The sequence below is a fragment of the Coturnix japonica genome, chromosome 13 (genome assembly GCF_001577835.2).
Source record: "Coturnix japonica isolate 7356 chromosome 13, Coturnix japonica 2.1, whole genome shotgun sequence".
Lineage (NCBI taxonomy): Eukaryota > Metazoa > Chordata > Aves > Galliformes > Phasianidae > Coturnix > Coturnix japonica.
The window spans coordinates 12955778-12982773 of NC_029528.1; the positions used below are offsets into that span (position 1 = coordinate 12955778).

A 26996-nucleotide genomic window follows, 5' to 3' on the forward strand; every position below is an offset into this window, starting at 1 on the left:
ATCACTTTATGTGTTTTGGAGGATGGCTCCTGTGCTATAGCAATCCAAATAGAGCAACTGTCTAAAAACAATCACGGCTAATTCTGGATGGTTTCCACCCTCTGACCTTTGGTTAGATTCTTTCACTCATGATATGAGCTTCTCTTATCTCCAAAATACTTCATGGTTGAGATGAGGGCTAAGCACTGTGCACAGCATGTATACACACCGAGGGACATGTTCACCACTTCTGCTGTAACCAGCCCTGGACACACAGATTGTTTCATGACTTAAGAAAGCAAGAAATGGGACTGTATTCATATACATTGACACAGATACTGCTCTGGGACTGGAAAGGAGAAATGAGCACATTTTCAAGGACATTTTCCAAATAAAATAATGAACTAAAACTCAATACAGAGATAACACAGGGAAATAGAACTACCTGGGGAGGTTTTCCCAGCTGTCAGCCAACTTCCTCACTAACAAAAGGAGGGAGCAGATGAAAAGAAATAAAAAGAATTTACAAAATGTCCCAAGTTTGATATTTACGAGGTATATTCAGATGGAGGGTTATAAATCCTTTCTGAGGAAGGGGATCTGGTTCCATAGCGGGCCAACGAAGACAGGTAAAATCCAGGTAAAGTGAGAATTACTGTGTTCACTACCAGGAAGAGAAGAGATGCAGAGTCCCTGGTACTGGTGCCTACCCAGTGTTGTGAAGATTGTTCAAGCCCTCTTGATGGAGTCACCAAGAAGACGTCCATCGTTTTCAAGGGATGCTCAATCAGACTAAAAGTAGAAAAGAACAGAGACTGGAAGGAATATTAACCACCCCAATTAAAGCACATCTGGAGCACACTCAAGGACGACTGAAATTCCAGAGCCTTTGTTAGAGTTTGTTTGAAAATGCCTACTAAAAGAGCAGGAGACATTTAGTGGGAACTGGCTTTTTCATGGCAGTATTCACTCATTATTTTGTCAAGGATTACTTCCTTTCATTCAGAAAATGATGAGAGATCAAAGAAAGATGTTGTTGAAAAGAAAAAAAAAAAGTTATTGAAATATTTTCCACTGGGAAAATAAAATAAAAAAAGAACTGTACCCTTCGCCTGCTGGCAGTCAGTGTTGCTCACCCAACCCACTCAAACTAACCCTTGATATCTCACCTGATGCCTATTCCTCCCTCCTTGAGACTGACCTCCCAGATCTGCATTGCAACTGGACCCCCTTCCTGAGATCATAGGATGAACAACCTGGTCTTTCCAGTTTGCCCAGCTCCCCAGGTATCTTGGCACAATTTCACTGACATAGGCCTTTTCACTCATAGAGGAACTCAGAACTGGAAAAACTTGAGATTGTTGAGGTCAGAACCAGGCATGTCAGCAAGGCTGAGCTGAAAGGAATCTTGCACAATGTCTGTGCTCCATGCTGGGAAGCAGCCAGTCTTAATACTCATCCAGTTTATTAGCATCAAATAGATTTAGAAAGACGAAAAAGAAAAAAGAAAAAAACAAAAACAAAACGATGCAATTGGCTCCTGTATATCCATATCCCCTCCTGTCCTTGTTATAGTGCATACCCTATCTCACTTGCACCTAAACTCCATTGCCTCCAGCAAGGGTGTTTCTTCCACACAGGGGATTATATTGATAGATTGCCTTTAGCTATGAAAACTGAACAGTCAACTGGGTCTGCAAAGCTCCTATAACTAAAATTTGTCCTATCACCCTCTCAGCTGCAGCTGGTGTGTTTCTTAAGAGCCGGACTGATTTGATCCCATTCTCTGGAAAAGACACACAGGCATTGTTGCTCAGCAATGGGTGTGCTGGGAAGAAATTCTAGCTGTGACATGATTTTAGCAGGCAGTTGTACTCTGCAGTAAAACTGAATTCAGCAGGCCGTAGCCAAGCCTTCTGTGGGCTCCTGGTGACAGGAGCCTGGCTGCACCAGGCACTTGCCTGCTCTCACTGGACATTCACTTCCTTTGCTTTGAGGTATGTAAGTGGGCACTGCAGTCATGTTCAGTGTGTACTCTTTTCTTTCTGATTCCAAAAAACAGCTGTACTGAAGTTCAAGTAACAACAGCCTGTACAGTAGTTTGGCTCTGGGTATATATGTAGATGCTGAAATGGTAAATAAGGGTTCTGGTCAGGAGATGCTGAAATCCTGCTGTGGGACATGTTCTCTGGCTTGCAAACAGAAAAACTCATACTTTCTAAGTACCAGGCTGGCATACACTCATATATTAACTTGTTACAAGGAATAGGAACAGTGACATGGTAAAGAGCAGCATTTGCAAAATTGTTGTTAAACACCCTGTTAAATGTCTCCTCACAGCCCTCAGATTTCTTCTCTATCCACTCCATGCACTCAGTGAGATGTACTAAAAAGTTCATAAAGACTTGGGCCAGATTTATGGTTAACTTATGTCATTGTATGCAGTATCCTTTCCATGTGTCTATATGGCACATTATCCCTCTGATTAAGGACTCTGGTGACTCAGACCAAGATTTTCACCTGGAAATACATGCAGAATTTTAATTTTTTTAATTATCATCCACATTTTATTAAAATAAACATAATGTTTTTTATCAGCAAACAGTGTTTTTTAATTCTGCTGAGATCAAAAAACACTGTAACTGCCTTCTTATGTTCACACACATTTATGGAAGCCCTATAAATAATTAGTATCTTCTTGCAGCTTCAGACAATGTAGCAACCTTTCCCAGCTATCTCCTACCCCATTTATTCTTTCAGACTCTTTTATATGCTGACAAGACATTCACCACACAGCTCTATGCGTGTTAAAGCTAAGTGGACAAACAATTAGTAGGGGTTCAAGTTTGATTTAATGAAAACTACTTCAAGGGGGGGGGAAAAAGCTTTTCATAGCTTCTGAACAGTTATATACATAGATGAATTCTGGTTATTGTTTGAGTTTATGCCCAACAAGAAAGAGAGAAAGGAACAGACATACAGAGTTTAGCTAAACTCTGCACTGCAGCCCGTGCCTCAGCTGCCTGAGCTAAAGAGGGAAACCAAAGAGCCCCTGTACCACCCAAAGCTGTGGATTCCAGTACCAGATGGGACTGAATTCAGCTCATGGAGTGCTGAAAAGATTCCAACACTGTTCTTTGCAAGAAAACTGCAGCCCTTTCAACTGGCTAGTCACAGCCTCCGGGCACTTATGATTTTGTTTTCTTTATTACTTTGCTGTGAGTGAGCCAAATTTGCCTTTGTCAAGTCACTTGTGTTCTCTACATGACACACATTGAAGCCAAACTGACCAGTTCACAAACCCCCTGGCAGTTCTCCAAGCTAACTGCAGGTACAGCAGCAATGGTGAACTTACTCCTTCCTGACACTTCATATTCAAAGCACCCATCTGGGCTTGGAGTCAAGCAGTTTTTCCCAGTGAAGTTGCCTCTAAGTCTTCATACGAAGATCACAGTTTTAGGAAATGAAACCAAGTATAATAATAATTCTATTCATTAGAGCTAAGGCTTGTAATGGTACTTAGCCATGAAAAGATGCAGCCAGTGGGATTTTCAAATTGCCTAAGTAGATTACACATCTAATTCCCATTGACAGCCAATGGGAATTAGGTCCCAAACTCCCTTAGGTACTTTTATAAATCCTATTAGGTGTCTGTCTGCATCCTTGTATGCTTAAATACCTTTGTAAACCTAGGCAATAATGTGTTCCTGTGCTCCTTAGGCCATGTTTCAGGGTTCTGGTATGGCAGCTCAGGTAACAGAATGAAGTCAGTTATTCTGTCTTGTTTTGTGGATCTCCAGACTTAGAGTAGGAAACTACTAATTCAGAGATTCTTAACTACCTGTGGACATTCTGAAGGTAGAACAGTAGGTATGAGGATGTGTGTTCAGAAGTTGCTCAGTTGCACTGACTCATTCCTGCTGGGGCAACTGTTAGAATCAGCTGCCCACCCTGAGTGCTGCTGGAGCACACCAGAGAGCCAGAAAGCTCATGTCTTGCAGCATTGAACCAAAACACTCAAAAGTTCTTCCTCTTTTTTTTATGCTGCCATAAACATAGAGAAGGTTATAATGAAGCTGTAGCTGATGTGAGTTTTGCTGTGGCAACGGCAGTTATATGTGCTCCTGGGTGAAGTGTACATGGAATCTGTGTAGAGCTCTAATCAGACTAAGCTGATTCCCTAGAATAAGCTTGCTGCAGTTTTTAGAAGACCACAGCCATGTTTTTTCTAAGTCTGTGAGAATGCATTCTTTACTGAAATGGCTTCACCAATGTGGAAGTAAGCAGACCAAAATGAAAGCAAACCTCCACCTTCACTGGAAGACAGCCGTGTAATAACAGCACCAGTCGAACCCAATTAAAAGCTAGAGTAGTGCTGGTGACTATTTAGAGCATAATTAACTGAACTTTACATGACATTCAGATGTTTCTTGGCTCAAATAGCAGTCTGTTCCTCTGTTGAATTCTAGGGATTCTGCAAACAATGAAAAATATTTGCTTCATGACAGACTTGCACGCTATGTTCTTGTCGTGCTGAATCATCCTATCCAGAAAGGCAAATGCTACAAAGTGTTACACAGAGAAACGATGTTTCTAGACAGATTTAAGAGTGCCGAAGATTCATCATCAACATCAAGTGAATATGGAGTGTTTTTATGAAAAAGATTTACAGCTCAAAGGTGGGATTTTCAACTCCCCAAAGGGATTCATCAAAGAACATGGACTTTCTGTTTTGTTGAGATAGTATTGCTGATACAATTGCTGTAAATGCTAAATGTTCTTTGGCTTTAATTACATCAACAATTGAAGAACAGTCTTGAGTATGGACTTCATCTTGTCAGGCCTCACCACATTTTCCATTTGCACTTCTAGCTGTAGATTGAGATCAAAGCACCTATGTGATGTTTCTGAACAGTCATATTTTGGATATAGAAGTGAAATCCAGCACCCTGCTCATATCCACTCACAAAATACAAACAAAACGATGCTAAAAGCACTTTTCTCCAGCTCTCTGTTCTGAGGCTGGGATGGTACAGACTCGGTTGTTGACATCTGATCCTTGATGGCAGTTGCTTGACTGATACTGCCTGATAACTCTCATCTTGAGATTAGGCTCAGATTCGTCAGGCTGACAGTATAAATGGCTGCTCTACATTTTGCCTTAAAAATCCGAATAAGAAGAAGCTGGTTGCTTGGCAGCCCAGGGAATCCTCCAAGCCCAAATCACCAGCTTGCAAAAGAGAAAGACAGACAGATTATGAAAAAAAAAATAAAAATCTTGGTTGAAACAGTGGAAGTGAAAAGGGAAGGGGAAAAAAAAGGAACAGTTTAGTCCCCATGAGATTTTTCCTTTCAGTGATGGCTGGAAGAGCAGATGTCTGCATGTGCACATCCACCTAATGTGTGTATGTGTACACAGTGGTGGAACTGGATTTTCATGTAGCTGAGGGAAAATGCATTCTGAATTTTCAGGAAAAGTAGATATTTAGATATTCATTTTATTCTAGAAAAAGATAACTAAAAAGCACCTTGGCAGATCTATGAAAACAGGCAAACATAATAGAGAACCAGCTGGCTGATAAAAGCTGCAAAGGTTTCAAATTTGGCCATAGAAACAATGCACGCAGGTGCATTCTAAAACCAATTGTTTAGATACCATTAGTGAGACTGACCTTCATTTTTAAAACAGAAAAATATAAATGACCCCAAATGGATCTTTCACGAAGAAGGATTTACTTATTGTCATAACTGAGGCAGTTTTGAAATCAAAAGGATGGAAAATAAAAAGAACACAGATTGTGCAAAGGATAAAATAATCTCAAAAGGAAAGAGAAGGCACCTAGAAAATAATGGCAAGGAAAGATACACCCTGAGCAGCAGCTGTGCTCCAGGCACCTCCTCACTCAAAATGGAAGACTGTCTTAATGACTTAGAGTTTGCAAGCTTCTTGTTTAATGGAGTTTTGAGCGGGAATTCAAGAACTATGTCATTTTACAAGATCTTTCTAGCATTAAATAGCTCCTGTTGTAAGTATCATAAAAATATCACCAAATACAACAACATTCTTCATTTTTACCAAATATTGCAAATTTACCAAATTGCAATTGAAAAGCTCAGGTCAGATTTTCCTCAGAAAGGTTTGAGAAATTCTCTTGAATGGTTTTTGCGGGATGTGTCTGCGCTCCAGAGCAGCTGAGTGGCTCAGCATTTCAAAGCACCTAGTTGAGGAGCCAAGCAGGTTTGCAGGGAAGTACACGTCACTTATAGGAGGTACTCAATGGCAAAAAGCTAAATAGTTTTTGAAAGATCTGATTACTGAACGCTTCCCTTTCATTGGCCATGTGCTTTCTCCATGGTTGGATTCATTGGATGTGCAACAATAATTGAGTTCCATCCCATGGGTGAAGTCCATTTGGTGACTTAAGTGCAGTCACTTGTCAGGATGGATTTTTCCACAAATGTACATTTTTCAAGTTTGCATGTCTTTTGTCAATACCTCAGCTCTCCAAGGGACAGCATGTCAACTTTCTACACTCTTACATTTGACTGGTACTGAAAATCCGTCTGCTATGGTTCTCTGAAGTCTGTTTGATGGGGAAGGCTTTTTGACAACCCCTGCCTCTCTGGAGCTCTTACCTCTGTTTTTGTTGTGTGTTTTTTTGTGGGTGTTTTTTCCCCTCTTCCCAATAATGGAGCCTTTTACTTGGGCTAGCAGCATTCATACTCTTTTCTCTGTGTTTGTCTTACAAACTGGCAAACAGTTCCCAAAATGATGAAACCTAGTGAACAAGAACCTCAGAGCTGAAGGGCTTCTAATATTTTCCCTCTGAACTCAGTCTTCAGCATCCATCCAGAAAAAAAAAAAAAAAAAAAAAAAAGAAGAAGAAAAAAAAAGGAATTAAGTTCATAACACAGGGAAAGCCTATAAATAAAGTCACACTGATGCAAACAAGAGATGAATTGAATCTACTGCAAATGAAGAAATAAGTAGAACTGGTGCAGAGTTAGCCAGGCATTATGGTCTTGTGCAACACACTTATTTTATTGGGCGGCATTACATGCAAGGCAAGATTTCAGATACATCTGGCAATTATTCCAAGAGGAGACAAGCAGCTGGAAATGAATGTCCCTTCATTCTCAAAACTATCTTCAAGATCAGAGAATAAGTAGGTGGAAGCTCTCACTTTCTTTTTCAGGATCTAAGTACTGAAGGATCCAGTCGCAGTGAATTCAATATTGAATGAACTATCAAGAACTTTGGAACTGGAAGTGATTGATGCAGTTAATTCACAGTCTTTTACCTGATGGCAGCCAGGACCAAATAGTCAAGAAAAAGAAGCTTGGGATTCTTGTGAGTTTAAGAATGAATGAATTCACTCAGAAGCAGGAAAATCAGTCACAGTGCTTTCTAAGGGGATTCCTAGCTATCTAATTGAATTCCTACTGCAGCCTTACCCAAAACAGAAGCATTTAAATGGTATCTCTCAACACAGCTGTGCATTTTTACAAAACATATAACTTTATATCCTTAAGTCTGACACTTCTCTATCTAATTTCTTTGAGATTGGTTGTTGAGACCCACAGTAACTGCAGAGGAACTGAGGTAAACAAATACACAGACAGCAAGATCTCATAGTCTTTGTATTCTTAGGAAATCAGGCAAACAAAACCTCTCTGGCTTGGGATCTGGCAGAAAGCTGAGTGCCTTGGACTATGGTCAAACTGACAACACAGCAAATGGGAACATTTACTGGCTGCAGCCATACCCAAGAATTCTGACCTCACCAGCCTGGCATGTGCTTCTGGTTCAGCCCTGTTCTGCTACCAGTTTCCTAACTCTGGTCACTGTCACAGGAATTTTGGAACTTGAAATGCAGAATGTTAACCAAGACAAATCTGTCAAGGGCTGACTGTTACAAAAAGCAGATGGTAGCCTGTCCTTTCCTCCTCCTTATGTATAGTTTAAATGCTAGAGTGAGCTGGATTGTTGTCAGTGGACAAAAGGAACTTACTGGAACAGCCGTATAACAGCAAAAAGCAGCATTAATCCAGGGTGAGATTCATAGCATATACTGGAGCTAAAACAAAAGGCTGAGGAATCTGATGAAAAGTTTCTGTAGAAAAAATAAAAGGTCTTCTGTGATTCCCCTGATGGAAGAGAACCATCACAGGACCAGTTCTCAAATTCCTAAATTGCCATTGGAAAGTACCATGGCCAGTTGAAGAAGGTTTTTAGGGCCATGACAAATATCTGTAACACCCACAAGCCTAAAAAGAGCAGTTGTAGTCGTGGTTGCAAAGCTTAAAATAGGATCATTTTCACTTCTTAGAAAACTCTGAAGAACTTTGCTACCTACCATGCTATATTCCATTATAATGAATCAGATCCTGGACACAGAAGTGCTGTTAGTAAATGTACATACCACATCAGAGTAAGCAGAAGGAGGACAATTTTAGAAGGAATACAGTTGGAATAGCACATATAAGCACCATATTCTCCTTTTTAATCTTGTCACACTTTCTGCAGGGGGAAATCATTGCCAAAGTCCCATTTCCACCTGCACACCGAGACTCTTCATTTCACTTGAGTGTGATACGTGCTCAGGCACTGAGTGATGGAAGATTCACAGGCAATTTTTTTCCCACAACCATGGCAGTGACTGCAGGATCTTGCCATTTTTCACCAGAGGAAGAAACACTGTAACAGCTCAACTAGTGACCTTCTGTTTGTAACATAGTGTGTGTGTGGATACGAGATGTGTTACACAATGACAAAAGTGGATTCAGAGAAGCTGCAATTGTTCAGTGAAGCCTGGTACAGTAACCAGCCAACAAACACAGAATGTTATTTCAACGTTTCTTCTGCCCTACTGACTAACTCTTAAAACAAACATACTTTGCGGAATTCAGAGTTCAGATGTGTAAGTGGGTAAAAATTGGATCTTAATGAAATCATGAAAATAAATACTGCTTTAAATGAGAAGTTTTTCTCTGGCATTGCCTCCCTTCCTTGCCCCAACATTATTATTTTATTTTTTAACATTCCTTTATTTCCCCCCTCTTTTCAACAGTAAATTTCTCACTGACTCAGTCATATCTCTGCTATGCATTAATACAGTTGAAATTAACAACAGTATTGCTCTACAGGCATTTGGAACGTGCAAGACTTCTTGTGCACCAAATGGCCCATATTAACTTTTGGAATAGCCAGGTGCAAACCTCTATTGCAGTGTTCAAACTATTTCAATTTCTCTAACTGCTTCTCCTATAATTGATGGCTCAAATTATAATAAAGTACATTTCCTCCACATGATATATGTTACAAGTGCTACCTGTTATACTGAATATTGCATTGCTTTGAAACTGCATTACCCTCTATCTATACCAATCAGATCTTTCTTTTAAAGGAACTACTTATGCACCAGAAAGTGTCTTCACATCATTCAGAAATTATACATATGCTCATGCACTTTGTCAGCAGCTGACAGAATGGGGATGGCAAAATTACTGTCAGTCATGTTGCATTCAATCTTACATAAAGACCCGCTTTTTACTATACCCTAAAATTGACAATAAATGCCAGTCGTCTCTCTTTGCCCCATTACTGCATCCAGACATAGCTTGTAATGCTTAAAAGATCTGCACCTTCATCTCAACTGCTTTTAAATTCTAGCTTCATCTCTCTTTTTCTGCATGCACTGTTATTCTCCTATCTGCAACTAAAATGCTTTTGTTGTTGTTGTTGTTTTTTCCCGAAGTATACGATTAGAGCAGGTTGTAATTTTTTTCTCATGGAAACAAAGATTTATAAAACACAAACACACAAATATACCATATCCTGGTGGCTTTCTGACTCATAACTGTTTCAGTCCAAATATCAGTTCTGACGGGGAAAAAAAGGAAGAAGGGATAGTATGATATGGGGACATGTGCACCTTCAGGTGTGGCTACAGTCTGGATCTGATAACTGCGTCTTGCAGCCCATAATAAGCCAGCAGGTCTGTCCACTTAGAACTCTGTGAGCTCCTAATATCCGCTCAAGGAAAACACCGTGCTGAAAAATAACACCAATTTCATTGCACCACTGCAGAACCTGAGAACTTGCAGTTCATCAGAAATACACTTAGAAATTTGGTTTTGATCCAACATGGAATGAAGCCAAATTTAAAAATAACAACATTTCTAGAAAATCAGAAATGTTGTGCTTTTGCAAGCTCCAGTTGTAATACTTCATTTCTTCTTTAAACTGAGATTATACATTTATTTTCATAATCCTGGAGATCAACATCCTTACTTTCTTTATAGAAACAATGAAGGGCAGATAACAAAGAACAAGAGTCCTCACCCAGCCTGCTTTTCCTGGTGTTATAATATGAAACCAAGGGTATGTCCCCTCCCAGTCTGTGATGGAAGAGAGCATAGCAGCAGGGACAGCAAAACTGGTGCTGTGTTCAGATAGACAAAAACCATGGACAAATTATGGATGTGCTGCAGATTACAGTATCAGCTCAGTGTTCAGCAGTGCTCAGAAAATTAGATTGTGTTTAGAACTGTTATAAAGCAAACCAAGAAAAAGAAAAAAGACATAAACCAAAACTTGGCTGCTTAGCATGTTCAATACTATATACGGTGCTGGTTCCTCTTCTTCTATTTAAGAAAAGATTAAGCAGAATTGAAAAGCTATGGCACAATTTCTAGACAATGAGAAAATATGTAGACTGCAAAGTCTTTGGCATAGTGTGGTAAGAATTCCAAAGAGCTCAAAATTCAGAGCTGAGAAGGAAAGGAGTAACAGGAAATTATTATACACTATTTCCCTTGACATTTGTACTAGTAATTCTTTAAAGAAGACAATTTAAAGCACCCAAAAATAAGTGTTTTTCAGCACAACTCACAATAGTTCAATGTAGAGTACATCAGCACAAGGTATGTTGTGTAAGCCAGTCTAAAAAGATTCAAAAAGCAACCAGGTAAATTTATAAAAGCAAAGTCCTTCCAGGACTCCTAAACAAAAGTTCTAAGACCAGTACTCCAGAATCAAGCCACCAAATCACAGAAAACTGAAAATGAGAAAGATATATTTCAGGACTAATCCATTCACATTCACCAGTTCTTGCATTATTCATATAAACACATAGTACTTACTGTTAGTGAGAGGATGCTACATTGGATAATTCATTCAAGATGTTCTTTTGCTCAATTAGATTTCCCACAGTATTCACTGAGATGTTCAGAAGACAGAAGGTGTGAAAGTACCTGTGTAAAAAGTCAGAGGGATGTCAGAATATGAGCTGGTGATCAGCTGTTCAGCTTTCTTGATCAATTCAAAGAGCTACCAACTATCAAAAGATGCAACTATTACTTGACCTACAAGCTAGAATCCATCTTTCTCATGCTTTTTCGGGTCACTTTAAGCAGTTAAACCAGAAGGCAAATGTTTATGATTATATGCTGCTCTTAGATAAAATTTACAAATAAATACTGCAGTTAGACAAAACACACAAATAAATAGATATGAAGGATATCAAGAATAAATTACAGACTAACCATGATACCCAGGCACTCTGCTTTGTCCTGTGACTCGCCAACAGAAATAGCCAACAAATTTCCACTTCTCTTGAGAAGAAAGTCCTCCCTCATATGTGTTCATTCAAAACTCACAATGAAAACAAATTGATAGAGCGTGCAAGTGTGTGTAAAGAAATCATCTCGGAATCCTGGTCATAATGTCACTTAACTGACTTCACTTTTCTTCACTAGGAGAGTGGTTAGGCCCTGGAACAGGCTGCCCAGGGAGGTTGTGGATGCCCCGTCCTTGGAGGTGTTCAAGACCAGGTTGGACAGGGCCCTGGGCAACCTGATCTAGTAAATGTGTATGTTTGGTGGCCCTGCCAGGCAGGGGGGTTGGAACTACATGATCCTTGAGGTCCCTTCCAACCCAGGTAATTCTGTGATTCTGTGTGATTCACTTCTTTCATCCAACGAGCTGCAATGGCTGTTCACTGCTCCCACAAAGGCAGTATTTAAAGATGGTCTTCAATGCTTGGTGAAAACTCTGCTCCAGGTGAAACCTATGTTAAATTAGTTAATATGGATAAGGAAGTTTTAACATACAAGATTGTCCCTTGTTTTCTGCCAGTTTCTGGTCCTCTTGCAGGCCTTGAACCCAGCAAGTTCAGCTATAACTCAGGCAATGCACTGACCGGTAAAGAAACAGTCTGTAAGGCAGAATGCCATTGTGTAATGAGCTTTTACATCCAGTCAGACACAACTTTTCCACCTGTGTTTTGAGGTTTAACAGCAATTCGTACAGACCTTCCCTACGTTTGTGCTTCACTTGGCAGCCAGGTGAGAGTTACCCACAGGTTTGGAGCTGTGAGGGTGGTGTGAGGGCTGTGGCTGCTCAAAGAGAGAACAAAAGCTCGTTTCCACCGCCCTGTATCGCTGCGTTTCCTTCGGCCCTGTCTAAAGGAAGGGAGATGGCGTGAGGTAACGCGAGGTGAAGCGCCGCCGCCATGCTCCCGTGTGGGAAGAGCCACGCACTACAACTCCCGCCATCCCTTGCGCGCTGAGACGTCTCTCCGCACCCAGACTCCCAGCAGGCTTTGCGGAGCCGCTCGGCAGGCGGATAGACTACATCTCCCAGCAGGCAGCGCGCTCCGGGGACCGTCCATTTCCGGGAACGGCGGCGCGTCCCTCGCTTGGCAGAGGCGGCGGCTGCCCGGAGCGGGCCTGGCTCGGCGGCTCGGTGTGAGGAGCCTCCTGGGGCCGACGGCAGAACGCGGTGAGACCGAGGAGGTCTCCGGACTATCGGCGCCATGCTTAACATGTGGAAAGTGAGGGAGCTGGTGGACAAGGCGTGAGTAGAGCAGGGGCCGGGCGGATGGGGCGGGGGGGCTGGTGTGGTTTGGTGGCGTCCCCTCAGTCGAGCCTGCTCTTCTCTCCCCTTCCTCCCCCTCAGCCTCCCCTCTCAACATGGCCGCTGTCCCTCCTCCCCCTGCTGAGCTGGCTGCCTCTCTCCCATTCCGTGCCCGGCCGACCCCTGCCCTCACTGTTCTCTTTCCCCGCTCCCTATGTGGGCCAGGTGCCCCCTGGCTGCCCCCTGGCTGCCTCCTGGCCCCATTGCTGGGCAGCGGCAGCTTCTAAGCAGCGTGTGGCCTTCCCATTATGGCAGGCTGCCTTCCAGGCCCTGCTGGGCTCTTTAGGGCCTTTCAAGCTCCCGACGAGCTGTGTGTCCCCTTTGGATGCCCCCCCTTATCTACTGAGGTCTCGGGGCTTCCGTGCCTCTTTCTATCTGTGAGCCCTCAATGTCAGTGTGCTGCCTGCTGGGGACGTGTCACTGCAGGAGGAGGAAGGGGTGTGAGGAACCACCTGTATGGCAGGGAACCACCGGAGTGCTGCCAAAGCTGCCACGTTCACTCAGTCCTTTTCCTCCTTGCTGAGGCCCGAGCCCTGCTGCAGTTACCATTGACTCACCACCACCCCTGGGCCTTTCATTCCTCCTCCTGGAGGAATGAAATGCACCATCCCCACCCTTACACTTTTTTTAGTAATTCAGATATTTGCAGGTTTACTTCCTTGTAGTTATTGCCCTCGTGATGTTGCTGTGACGTTATCGCTGTGTTTTGCAGTCACGCTTCTTTTCCACGGGGAAGGAAAAAGCCGTGTGGTGGTAGAACATAATGAAGATCACATTTTGCCTCCTTAAATAATATGTCTTTAGGGGGGAACTAGGAGTGCTTTTCCATGAGCTGTTAACTTCTTACAGGAGCAGTTTGCTGAAGTTTTGGAGGTGATTACACACTGGATGAGTCTGTGTGTTCTAATATCTGTGTCTGGGCTTACAGGTCAGACAGCATATCTTTCAAAATCAAGGTTCCTTTTGGGGCTTTAAAAAACATCTGGGAGCCCAGGGAGGTTGTGGATGCCCCGTCCTTGGAGGTGTTCAAGACCAGGTTGGACAGGGCCCTGGGCAACCTGATCTAGTAAAGGTGTATGTTTGGTGGCCCTGCCAGGCAGGGGGGTTGGAACTACATGATCCTTGAGGTCCCTTCCAACTTGGGTCATTCTGAGATTCTGTGATCTGAACAGTTCTTAACTGTCTTCTGTTATATGGAATAACCCATAGATACCCATCTTAAGTTCCAGGACTGAAAAACTTCAGGCAGCATTGACTTTTGCGTACATACCTCAGTTTGTGTAGTAGTAGCATTGTAACACCGTTGCTATATTAAAAATGCTTACTTTCAAGAGTATTTTTGTAAGCTGTTGAGCCTAACAGTGCATCACAGTCTTTGCTGGAAAATGCACTGGGTTTCCAAATTAAGTGCAAGAAATGAATATTTCAAATTATCAAAATGTTTGTTGAGTAAACCTCTGTTTCAGGGAATTACTCTGTCCAAATAAAGAAAATTATTAATTTAGAAAAAGAGGGGGGTAAAGTGCAGTGCCTGAAGAGTGAACCGTATTTAGAGACATCAGAATCAATAGCCTCATTGTGTGTGGTTCAGATTTGCCGTAATGTCTTCGGTCTTAAGGCCACAACTTACAAAATTCTTTATGGAGGAGATTAAGGGATGTTATCTGCCTTTCTTTACTAGGAGAGTGGTGAGGTCCTGGAACAAGCTGCCCAGGGATGTTGTGGATGCTCCGTCCCTGGAGGTGTTCAAGGCCAGATTGGATGGGGCCATGGGCAACCTGCCAGGCAGGGAGGTTGGAGCTGCATGATCCTTGAGCTCCCTTCTAACCCGGGTCATTCTGTGATTCATAAATAACTGCTGATCCTGCATCAGGACTGGACTGGACTTGAACTAGAATATCTCTTTAAAAACAGTATTGTTCATTGGGTTCTTGAAAACATACAAAAAGACTAAAATGTTGCTACTTCAAACTTTAATTTCTTTGTGGTTCCTATTACCTTTACATATTGAATGTGTGTTCAGCTGATGCTTATCATCTTAGTGTTTCAATTTGCTTATCTGTCTTTTAGCTTTATTTGGGCCCTAGGTGGTTGAGTGCTCTCCTGGATCAGAGAGATGTTGTGGTAAAGGATCTGTATTAAATGTTTTTCAGGGTTTGGAAGTTCAGTAAGCCATGATACGTAGTTAACCTGCTATTAGTTTTGACAGCCTAAAATGGTACATAAGCTATTAAATTGGCCTGTGATGTGACAAAAAGCTTTGAGTTTTGTTCCCATTTGCTAACGTTGCTGTTTTTAGTTTATAATTTAACTCCACACCTTTAGTTTCACATTATTATGTGAATAAGTCAACTTTAGGAGGCTGCCTTTCACTTTTTCTGTAATATTCACTTGTATGGATTCTTTTTTTTCTGAGTAGGTCAAAGCTAAATTGGAAAGTAATCTGTACGAATGCGGCCCTCCATGATCAGCCTGTTCCCTGTGCAGCTGTAAACTTGGTTCAGATGACACGTTTTTGGTGGCTCGGTAAAAGTCCAGGGTGGTGCTTGATGTAAAATTAGTGAGTGAGCTGGCATTTCTGAGTCACTGCTGAAGTAATGTGATAGGCTTTGTGTTGAATTCCGTGTTGTCGTAGACTTAGGTTACGTTTGCAGAAGAAATATGCAGCCATCACAGGCCAAGCATTATGTGCAAAAGGCAGATGATTTTTCTGTCCTCATGAGCTGCATACCAACATTTTAATATGACGGAGTGCAGAAGCGCACATACTTCAAATAGCTGGTAGGAGTGTGAGCTCTAAGAACATTTTGCAGCTGAGAAGAATGCTGGTCACCTGCTGTGCCAGGGCTCTGTTACAGCTTTGTCTCTGAATAACTGATAACAGCAGTCCTGGATGTTCTGCAGCTCTTCTAGCAGCGAGTTCACTCAATTCCTGCTTTGAATAACTCTGTGGTTGTGATGCAGGATGTAAACATTACATAGGAACTGCTTGTAAGCTGCGTGAGGCTTAGGATCTGCAAGCAAATTACACTTGAGTTGTCCAATTTCTATTGGTGTAAATGCATCAGTGTTTTGAAAATCAAACCAGCAAAGGCCCAACCAAGTGTCTCTGCACTGTCTGCAAACAGCTGCATGGGTAAAAGGAGTTGCAGTTCTACTTCTGGAGCTCTGGATATTGAAATCTAGAGTATTATGCAACTTGGCAACTTCCTTTTTTAATCTTGTTAGACAAGTATGTTTCGTGCTTTGCGTCCCTTGTAAAATTTCTAGGGGAGTTTTACTGAGAAAGCTCTGAGATATTTTCAAAGCAAACAAGGAATATTCAGAAACGTTTTCAAAGTGATTATTAAGGAGGTTGGAGCAGGAAGATGGGCTTGGTCTTGTAGCCAGGTGAAAAACTGCCCATCATATCTTTCTTTAGCTTTTTAAATTCCCTTTTCCTACAGCAGGATCTCCTGATTCTTATTCTCCTGAAAGGTCACTGTGTTCTGCTAATGCAGCACAAAACTCTTTTACTTAAGGCTGACGACAGTATTAAAGCATTTACAGTTAGCTAAGATAGTTGGTTGTCTTATAAAAGTAATTCCTCTAGAAGTACGAGGTGTGATTGTAACTTAATGTTTTTCCCAGCTGGTTTCTGTTGCAGACATGTAGGTCACTCTGAGTTTAGATTGTTGTTTGTGTTAAAATGTAACAACTTTGTTGGCAACTATTACCTTCCTTAGCTTTTGTGATCTGTTAAACATGTGATCTTAAAATGCGAGAGCTCATTTTAAGCACCTTCCACGCATAGAAAGGTGAGAAACCGTCTAAATAGTAACAGGATTAAGAGGGTAGGTCTGCGTAATCCAAATGCTCACTTGAATTTGAGGTGGGTGAGAATGTTGTCACTGTTTTTGAGCTACTTGGATGTATATGGATGAGAAGAGCCTGTGGATTTCTTGTCAGCATTATGAATGTGACAGCTGCCATCCTCATTATTATTATTATTATTATTATTATTATTATTATTATTATTATTATTATTATTATTATTATTATTATTATTATTATTATTATTATTATTNATTATTATTATTATTATTATTATTATTATTATTATTATTATTATTATTATTATTATTATTATTATTATTATTATTATTATTATTATTATTATTTTCCTCCTCCATCTTCTAGTTCAGTTGTTACTCCCCATAGCCATGTCCTAACTGCTTTGCTGCTACTTCTCTTAGCCACACCTTGTTATGACTGTGCAGGAATGTATTGGCACTCCCTCACGTTGTGGAGTGGAAGTGTTACAAAGCCATGCTTTCATACATTTTGCAAGCTTGACCAATTGCCCAAGTAGAATCATATTTTTAAATGGAGAGCAAACAGTCTTAGAACTTTTAGAACTGATTGTAATGTTTGCACAAATGCTAAATGCTCAAAGCGCTTAAACCCCTGAGAATTTATTTGTGGAGTTAGGCATTAGGATCCACTACAATTTGTTCTGATTTTACATTAGAAACCCTTCCTCCTTGAATGGTTGTAAGTGGAAAGGGAAGAGCTGGAGGAGCTGCTGCCATCAGCTCCAGTACAGCTGGCTAGGGGAGAACTTCGAGTTAATGAACAGCATGTTTTCCTTAGTGCTTCTAATTGTACAAGCTGTAAAGAGAATGGTAAAATCTTGATAAATAGGGTGAATGATTGCTTCGATATTCATTGCAGTTTCTAGCTCTTGTAGCCTTAAGCAGTGCATGCAAATAAGACGTGCTTCAGCCGAGGAGTAGAGGCTTTTGGATTAATCCTGCTTCACAAATAAGGAAAACTGCAAGTATTGTAGTGTCAAACTAACTTGCAATGGGTTGATAATAGTTACAGCTCTAGATCTGCTGACTCCCAGTCTTTATTTGTTGCCTGCTAGCTCATGTAATGTCTGCATTATACTTACTAATATGGTAAATACATATCAGTAACTTACACTATAATTACAGTCTTACAGTTAACTGTCAGTTGCTTATTGCCAATAGTATGCTCAAGTTTGACTGAAATATAAGTAGGATCCTACTGTTACTAAGCTGGGGAGGATTGAAATCCTCTCGACAACTACTTTATTTTTCAATGTGCCTGTAATTGTTCTTGTTTACTGGTCATTTTCTTGGGGTACGTGGATTCATCCATCTAGACTTGAGCTTTTCTGTATAGAAGTGGTTCCTTGCTAGTTTAGTATTAGCCATTATGATGGTAAATGATCTGTCATCTGATATATCCAGCGAAAGGGTAAATAACTGTCTAACGCTAGTCCATTGGTATCTGACCTTCCTGTAAACTCCCTTGCTCTGGTTCCAGGATCATTTAATTTTCTCTATATTTAAGATTTATTTTGGTTTGCATAAGCAAGATCTTCAGAGCAATGAACATTTTCATTGTTTTATGTAAGGGACAGTTAACCCTCGCTGCATGAGTTATCCTCCTATTGCTGCTTAAGAGATGTCCTGCTGATAACTGCTTTAAGAACAGCATTTAGTGTGTCATTATTACAAGCAAGGTGATGATTATTATCTCCAGTCCTGCAAGGACTTGTCCTCTGCCCAGTTAGCAGAAGATGTGTGACAGAATAGTCTTGAGAATGCAAAGGAAAACTGTATTTTCACATTATCTGGCTCTGCAGCAGTGTGGCCATGCCTGCCAAGCTGTTGTCATAGCACTTGGTTCCTAGGGCTTTCCTCCTTCCTTTAGAAACTAAGAAAAAGCATTACTGTGATTTTTCTTTTTTAATTCAGCAATAAAAATAGTTGTAGTCTTTGGGGTGTGTAATTCAGTATTGGTGATAAGCATCTCTGAAATATCATGCTCTGTTATCTCATGTACAGTGATATGTCATTCTCCTGTTTGAATATTCAGTTAGTGGAGTAATCAAAAGTAAGCAAATACTACAAGCTGTAGTTTATATAAAGATTTAATGTAAGGTAATTACAACCCAGTGCACATTTCATCAACATACTCCTTAAAGTGATGCTTTTGTTAGTGCTCATTCAAATAGATTGTTACCCTTCTGTGCACCATGGAAGGTAACAACATTGTGTTCTATAGTAGTGAATATGGCCTTATGTATTTTCAGGGAATTGAAATGGTGTGTGTATGTGTGTTCAAGAACTTGTATCTACTTGAAGTAGTTTTAAAAGATAGTTTCACATTGCCTTGCCAGAACTAAAACTAGGCCTATGCTTTCTTGGTAAGTAAATGAAACTAGTCAAAGCTTGTCTGACCTACATCTCTGCCACCAAGTCAAATGGATCAAGGTGCTCAGCTCAGTTCCGTGTTAGTATTTTGATTATTTGTATATTTCTTAATCAGGGTGTAATTGCTTTCAAAGCATATTGAAAATGCGGATGAGATGTTGAAGCATGAATGAAGCATCGCTTTGTAGGCTGATAGTTTAGAGCCCAAAAATGTGGACATGCGATTGAGTCTCCTCCTGTCATTGCTCTGAAATCTCACACTGTCAGCACTGCAGTGAGTTATGGAAACAGTCAAAGCCACGGAAATCTTAGGTTGTAGTTTCACTGTCAGAGTAAATGTGGGCTGAGGTTTCACAGCCTTCTGTCTGCCACAGCCTGCTGGCACTTTCTGCTTGATCAGAGAGTATCTCTCAGGCTAACCAGTTGTTTTTGCCAATTTAATTCCCCACTGGCTCAGTTCCCTGGTATAGTTAATTCCATGGTTGCACAAATGTTCACACTGGCATAAAGGGATGAATTTTGGTAAGTGACTGGGGAGGAAGGGTGGAGAAGAGTACAAGTTTAAGTACTTGAGCTGTGCTGTTAGGAAGCAACTTCACAGGCAGTTTGAGGAGCTCTTAGTGCTAACTTCTACTGAAGGACAACACCCCACTCTTATACCTGGCCATTTGTAGTCTGTGCATTCCTTCTTGTTGCCTTTGTTAGTTCAGTATTAACTTGTGCTAGCTTGCTGATATGGCTTCAAAACAAACAGAAACCAACCACTGCCTTTTGTGGTTAACATTCAAGTTGGCAGTGTGCTGCAAAAGCAGCTGCTTATGGCACTGTAAGCCCTTGCATTGATAGGCGAAAGGACAGGAAGATTGGGTGGGACTTTTTTATAGTAATGCACTTAACTCATTTTGGAAGCTGCTCTGTTAGTGGTTTATTGCTTGCAAAGCTTCTCTAAAAGGTGACAAATTGAAGTTCTTGGTTGAGATTTATTAAGGTTGCTGCTCTTTTTTGGATATCACTAGTTCAGGCTCCTGATCTAACCTTGCCATATTCGTATCACTGTTGTACAGCGGGATGTGAATTATCAGGCTGGGTTTTGCTTTCAGGTCCCAAATTAGTAAGAGAGGATGTAAATTGAAATAGACAGCTGTCTTGTGTGGTCCTGTTTTGAATGATCCCAGCTGGAAGTGCTCTTGGGATGTGACAGCTATGCAGATCTTTGTGTGAGAAAGATGCTTTCTTTTCAAGTTAAAAGTGTAGCTAATTATATTAGAAGTACTGGTGGCATGTTATTACAGAGTGGTAAGAGAGGTATTCTTTGTTATCCAAAAGATGCAATCTATTTTAAATACGTTTGTTTTGTCATTTAAAATCAGACAAGTGTGACAAAAGCAGCATCTTTAGAGTGTATTTGTGTGTTTTAGGATAACTACCACTCTGATGTTGTATACTCTTCCCTCCCTTCCTCCAGGTAATATCCCATCCTAAATGTTTAAATACCAATTGCACACCTAATAGATATTACCTGATACATTTGGGATACAATTAGAAATATTAGTTGTATTCAGCCTGTGTAATGAGATGGACCTGCGTTTTCTGAATCTATTGTAATAATAACGAGACCCAGTGGGAATTAGGGAGCATGGTTTTGGCTTGCTTGGTCGTGACTTGTAACAATAACTGTTTTTCTTGTTGGTTGATCACCAATCCCTCACATGGTATAGAAGCAGTCTCTATACATACAGCCTATTCACTATTCCCTAAAGACAAAACTTTGTTTAGTGTAGAACTGCATCCCTTTGTGATACTTGGGAGGGACTTAGCGCTCAATGGCACTATTCACTTGAAGATTTCTGTAGATCCATTTTGAATGTGAAAAGACTTTTGATAACATTTGATTTCATTGGAGTTGCTCTAGATAGATGCCTACTGCTGTGAAATAACTTCTTGTTAACATATATATCTGTGAATAGAGCTGATACCTTGGTGATTGCTGTCACTTTTAATTGTTCCTCCTTTGGTGATTACTTTGTGTAGCTATTCCTTCATTTAAAGAGAGGTGGAGAGAAGCCCTCCCTTCAAAGTTGTTTACTGTATAAGTGACTTATCACAGCAGTCTCTTTTCGCCAAATAGATGTTTGTGTTCCTTGGGACAGCTTGAAAACTTAGTGCTAATAGACTACTAATTAGAAAGTGGATTCTCTTAGCCTTTAAACTGCCAGTGTCAGGTTTTTTGTTAATTACCATGTGTAATCTACTTTTGCGACTGCCTACACGAGATCATAAATTTCTGGTAATCTTACTATTAGTGAATTGAATGAATTGCTCCACAATGGAACCACAGTGAAATTGGTTTAAGTGCTTTGTTTAATTTGAAATTATCTCTTATATGTGGACAGGAACTAGAAACTGGGGCTCCAAGGCACGTGAAACAGCTCACATTACCTTTTTAGGCCATAGGAGTTACTTGATCTCCTGGAGGAACCAGTTTAACAAATAATACCTATGAAAGGAGAGGAAGCATCATTATAACCCCAAATAAACAGGGCTTGACGTTTTGAAAGTTAAATTGTATGTAATCTGCCAGACTCATTCCAAAAAAAGAACTCTTGGTGTATCTAAAAATGCCTGTTGGTGAACCTGAGGGATCTCAGTTTGCCAAGCTACCCTTTTTATGTAATGGGAGATAGTTTGAAAAATACAATGAATGTTAATATTGTAATTCTGATATCTATCTATATATCTTTATTTATATATATCTTAATATTTCACTTACTCTGAGTGGTGTTTTCTTATTGCTTGTGCCCATTTCATTTTGGATACTCTGCTGTGAATAGCTGTAGATGGGCAATTAGCTGTTAATTATTAATCACTGTTTCCTTATAGGTTATTTGTCCAGATGCTTAATACGATAACATAGGGATTTCTGGGTTGTTACCTGCCTTCGTGGGAAACTGAATGGCAAAAGAAAATCGGTGCTAAGCTAATTTAATCTATTTAGGATTGTGATGACTGTTTTTTATTCTTAGGCTTACTGCAGGGAAGGAATGTGGTCATTCCCATTCATTAAAGGATGGGCAATCTGAAGCAGGAAAATATGAGATTTTTAACAAGTGTCTGCAGTATAGTAAACTGAAAGCTAATCTGAGTTGTTCTGCCATTTGTAAGGACACCATTTAAATTTTAGCTTTTAAGCTTTTAATGCATATTCAATTCCTATACATGAGAAAACACTTTTTTAGTGTGAGGGTGGCTGAATACTGAATGGATCAGGGATACTGGGGCAGCTGCTGATTGCCTGAACCAGATGTCAGCAAAACTTTCTTATTACACTAAAAACAACAGGAGGAGCCAACAGGTTTACAAGAACCTCAAGCTGATGAAGAGAAAAATACTTCTTTATGGGTCTGTGGTAAGAGATGTTCGTGTGATATGAATGGTTTCAGTCTTCTGAACTCATTACAAGAGAAATGCATACAGTGCTGAACCTTGACTATTTTTCTTCCGGATGTTTTTGGGTAAGTCTCTTGCCAGTGGCCCATTTTAAAAATGTGTGGATAGCAGGGCTGTAAGATGAGCACCAAATAACACAAGAAGGGCTGAATGAATGAGCACTGTGCTGGGAAGCTTTTTCAGACCATATTATCAAAGTGAGTCAACCAGTCCAAATACCTGTGAAACTGGAACTTAGGGCTGAAGGAGTGAAGTCAGAGCAAGAATAGGAAGAGGGCTGTATTGCTTTATGTTCACCCACCAAGTGTGGGTGTTGGAGAGGCAATGTGTACAGGAAATGTGATAGCAAAGAGTGATATGTAGGTTGGATATGTGTTAAAGCCTGTCCTTGTGCTCAGCTCTGCTTGTGTTAAAAAGCAGAGAGTACTCACTGGGAGCCTGAAGTCTTTATTTCCAGTTTAATTTTTAAGATGTTGAATTTCTTATTTTTAAATGTTAGTAAAATGACCTGCAGGGAAAGGCTTTGGTTTGTAACTTTCTTTCTTAGCAAAAGGGAGGTAGTATTGGAGAGACTGAAACACAAGTTTCAGTGGCTTTGATTACATTCCTGTTTATGGTTCAATGTAATGGAGTCAAGAAAAAAGTTCTGAGGCTGCATGGAATATGTCTGGATTGTACTTAAGGATGACATCACTCTTAAATTGCCTGATAAATAATGTGGTCTGTTGTGGATTGGATTTCAGTATTGGATAAGAAACACTGCAGATGCATTAGAGCTGTTGGGTGTAGCAGTTACTGCAGGGCTCCATGGCAAAATTCAGCATGAAGCAGTGAGGAAGCAGTAGGACCCAATATTGAGAATGGAAGCTGATCAACTTTTCTGTCAGACATCAGCATTCAGTTTTTAGTTTTATTTCATTTTCATGAAATGAGATATTGAGAGGGTTTTTTTTCCCGAACATCAGCAGCTGTGAAATTAATTCTAGACTGTTTACAAATAAGATCAGTCAATGAGAATGTGATTCATCTTAGAAAAACAAAGATGTTGGTTTCAGTTGTCTCTCTGTTACTGAATATCTCCTGCATAGTTCCTCTGAAAGGCATGTGAATAATGACCGTGTAATTGGATAACTTTGTGTAAACTATTGCCACCTCCTCTTCTCCCACTGCAAAAAAGTGCAGTGCAGCTTCTATCCTGGTCTTAAGACATTTTCTAGGACACAAGGCTATACTAAAACAGCAGTTGCAGGTGTTTAGTTGCTTCACCTGCTGCTTAGACAACACATCCAGATTCTGAGATGCATTTCTCAGGCTTTCATAGGTAATAAATGTCTAATAGCTAACTACATTGCAGATGAAGTGCAGAGCTGTATCAGTCAGCTCTGTAGCTGAAGGTGGAAGGGAGTTACAAGCCTAATCTGGGCCTGCTCTGCAAAAAGCTTTTAACAGGTGTTCACTGTTGGTTTGGAGGAGTTATCAGGAGTTGGGTTGATCCTATTCAGAATGTTTGCAGATGAAGGTTCATGTTGTGAAGTCCAGGAGTCCACGTGGTATTGCAGTGCCATTGTGATTATATAGTAGCAGCGAATAATATAAGCTTCAATGTCATTGTTTAAATTTTAATCATCACTCCCTAGTGGAACAGCTAGCTTGTGTTTAGAGTAATGCTTGGAATTAGAGCAAGCTTTTAATGGTGCACAGCCTGCAATGAAGGGGATAGCTGAAACTGCAAGGATCATTAAGCATGGTCCCATCGAGGAGGGCTGGGTTTTGACACTACTGAAGTGTTTATTATTATCTATTGCTCTGTCCACACCATGTATTCTGCCAGTTGATGTATTCAAATCAGACTTAATTCTTTGAACTAAAAAATCTTGAATTGTTTGTAAGTTGGTGTGAATGGCAATACCAAATGGTTTGTAGGTGCATAACTACCAGGCACTATTCACTGCTTTCCAGACTAAAAATGGTTTTAATTGTAATGTACCTTATATATATATATATATATATATATATATTTATATATATATATATATATTTATATATACTGCTCTTGGAGTTGCTGCCCTCACAACAGTAACACTTTATGCAACAGTCATTAAAGCTCACTGGCTGTACTTTGGAGGCTCTGTGTCTGCCAAGGATTTCTGTGCACACTAGAACAACTGAGCTGTGAGCTTGGAAATGTTATCTTAATGCTTCATGCTTACAAAGAGGGCAGCAGTGTTAGATATCGTTCTCAGGAGGAGTCTTATGCAATGTGTTACAAACACCTGAAAGGAGCTCTCAGTTTTCAAGGGAAGTTTCTCTTGAAGTTGAATGAATGCAAGTACAAGAAAACACCGTGGACTGGAAGGTGTAAATTAGGTTGAAGTCTGATTGTTTTATCCTATCACAGAAAAGAGTGGCTTTTTAGTTTTGCGTTGTAATTGAATCTAGCCATGCTTATTGGGGTTTACTTTTTTGTACTGCTTTTTTTCTCACGTAAGGAGCAATGACTGCAGCAAATCAATCCTAAACATTTCTCTTGCTCTTTGTACTGCTTTGTGAAACGTTTTCACAAGCCGTGTTGGCTGATTGGATCACTCCCATGAAAATAATGGGAGATGGAGCACCTGACTGAAAACGGGTTGTGATTTTTGCTGTGTCTTGAAGGAGGAAGGCCAGTCTGCCCGGATTCTGTAAAGAAATGCAGTTGACTTTAAAGTATTTTTATGACTGTTGTAGATTGCTTTTGTTGCAGAAGAAAAATCTGAAGTGTAGGAAGACAAACTTATTCAAGTTCTGTCATTCCTTTATTATTATTATTAACTCTAAGGCTGCTATTATTTAAGTTTAGTGTACTGAACTTTGGAAATCCATGGCAATAGAGCCTATGAAGCAGGGTTAAATCTGATAAGCCAGGTGTGTACTCAGAGGAGCGCAAGGAGACAGGAAGCTCATAAAACTTGCCTAGGATGTGTTGCCTGTCTGAATGAAAAAGTGTTGCCTAAAAGGAGCAATTTTCACTTGTTTGTGAAACTGGTTTTCGTGCTGAAGGTGGATCTCATTCATCACAAGAATGGTTTAGATGTAATTTTACTCTAATTTCAACTAAGATTTGAACCGAGTACTAATACTGAAGAACGCTTTAAAATCACTGTGGTATTATTTCCACTGTAAGGTTAATGGAAGCGTTTTGAGTGATGTTAACTTTTTATTAAAGAAGGTGTTTGAATGGTGTGGTACTTAAAATGAAAACACCGAGTGTTTTAAAATGTAACTGCGGAAATGTGCACTTGAAGTGAAGATGTCTCATTGATGAAGATTAGATGTTAACTGGAGAATGTGATGGGGTGAGTATTTGGAACTAAAACTATGTGAAGAATGGAGAAATACCAGAATAGAGCTGGTCTGTGGATGAAAAGATGCTGTGTGTAGAGGTGGTACAAGACCACAGTTGGTGGTATTATCGCGTCAGAATCTTCACCTATTGGAGGAATAAGAGATACAGCTGCTCTGTAGTTGTTGACAAATTACAGTATTTAAAGCAGCTGTGTATCTGCTTGTGTAAACCACAAAGGGGTGCTTTCATAGGAAAATGCAGCAGTGTTAATGCATCACTGCAGGGAATCCATAATAGGAGAGATGAAATCAGCCTTAAATTAAGGGATGGAACTGTTCATTCCTTGCTTTAAGACTACCATGTAATTGGTTTCCTCACGTTCCCAACATCTGTAAAAGTTACTCCAGCAATAGCATAGCAATTATATAAAGCACTAAGAAGATAGCAAGCTGCAATTGGAAACTTCTACAGCAGGCCTCAGTGTGTTATGGTTGTTTCTGTAAATAATAAAGCTTCCAAGCACTCTAGCGGGATTCAGTTTGATTCTTATGTCACTGTCCTTTTTGAAAGGGTGTTTGTGTGGTGGATTTGAGGTTATCTTGTTTACTTGGTAGTCTTCTGTGATTAGCAGTTGTAAGGCACAGGAAATAGCTTTATAGTTCCTTCCTCCCTCAAGTCGTAATTCATTTGTGGCCATCAGGATGTTTTTCTTGGCTTATCTCTTTCTGTGCAGTTTGCCTTGCACATCTGCCACATAAATTATGAAACTTAACTTGAAAAGCTGGAAATGTATTTCAGCTCCTACTGTAATGAAGATGGTGGTGCTGGTCAAAAAGAACATAATTGCTGCTTGCATGGAAGATGTGTAATAATATCCAGTATTTGTGTAACAAATTGTCTGGTGTCATATTTGTAATGCTTCTAAGGAGTGGTTTAAAAATAAGGAACTTAAATGGTCAAGTATCATCTTGTGTTGAGCTGTTACCTTTGTGTAACCTGAGGCATTTCACCAGGCGTTTCAGCAGATGGGTACCCATCTGTTTCTTCATTGAATGTGGACTTCTGGCTTCGTCTTTGAGATCCATATGTTTCATCTGCA

The 26996-nt window shown here is 40.3% G+C and overlaps 1 protein-coding gene and 1 long non-coding RNA gene across 2 annotated transcripts in view; one reads left to right on the forward strand and one right to left on the reverse strand.

Moving 5' to 3' along the window:
* Window positions 1–11758, reverse strand: part of LOC107320301 — a 79104-nt gene extending 67346 nt beyond the window's left edge. The window contains exons 1-2 of the long non-coding RNA XR_001558216.2: window positions 11527–11758; window positions 11125–11235 (exon numbers count right to left, since the gene is read on the reverse strand). This is a non-coding gene — a long non-coding RNA (uncharacterized LOC107320301). The remainder of the gene's footprint in view (window positions 1–11124; window positions 11236–11526) is intronic.
* Window positions 11759–12610: 852 nt separating this feature from the next.
* Window positions 12611–26996, forward strand: part of CLINT1 (clathrin interactor 1) — a 40860-nt gene continuing 26474 nt past the window's right edge. The window contains exon 1 of the mRNA XM_015876199.1: window positions 12611–12838. Within this exon, the coding sequence (XP_015731685.1) occupies window positions 12798–12838 (41 nt within the window). The 5' untranslated portion in view covers window positions 12611–12797. The remainder of the gene's footprint in view (window positions 12839–26996) is intronic.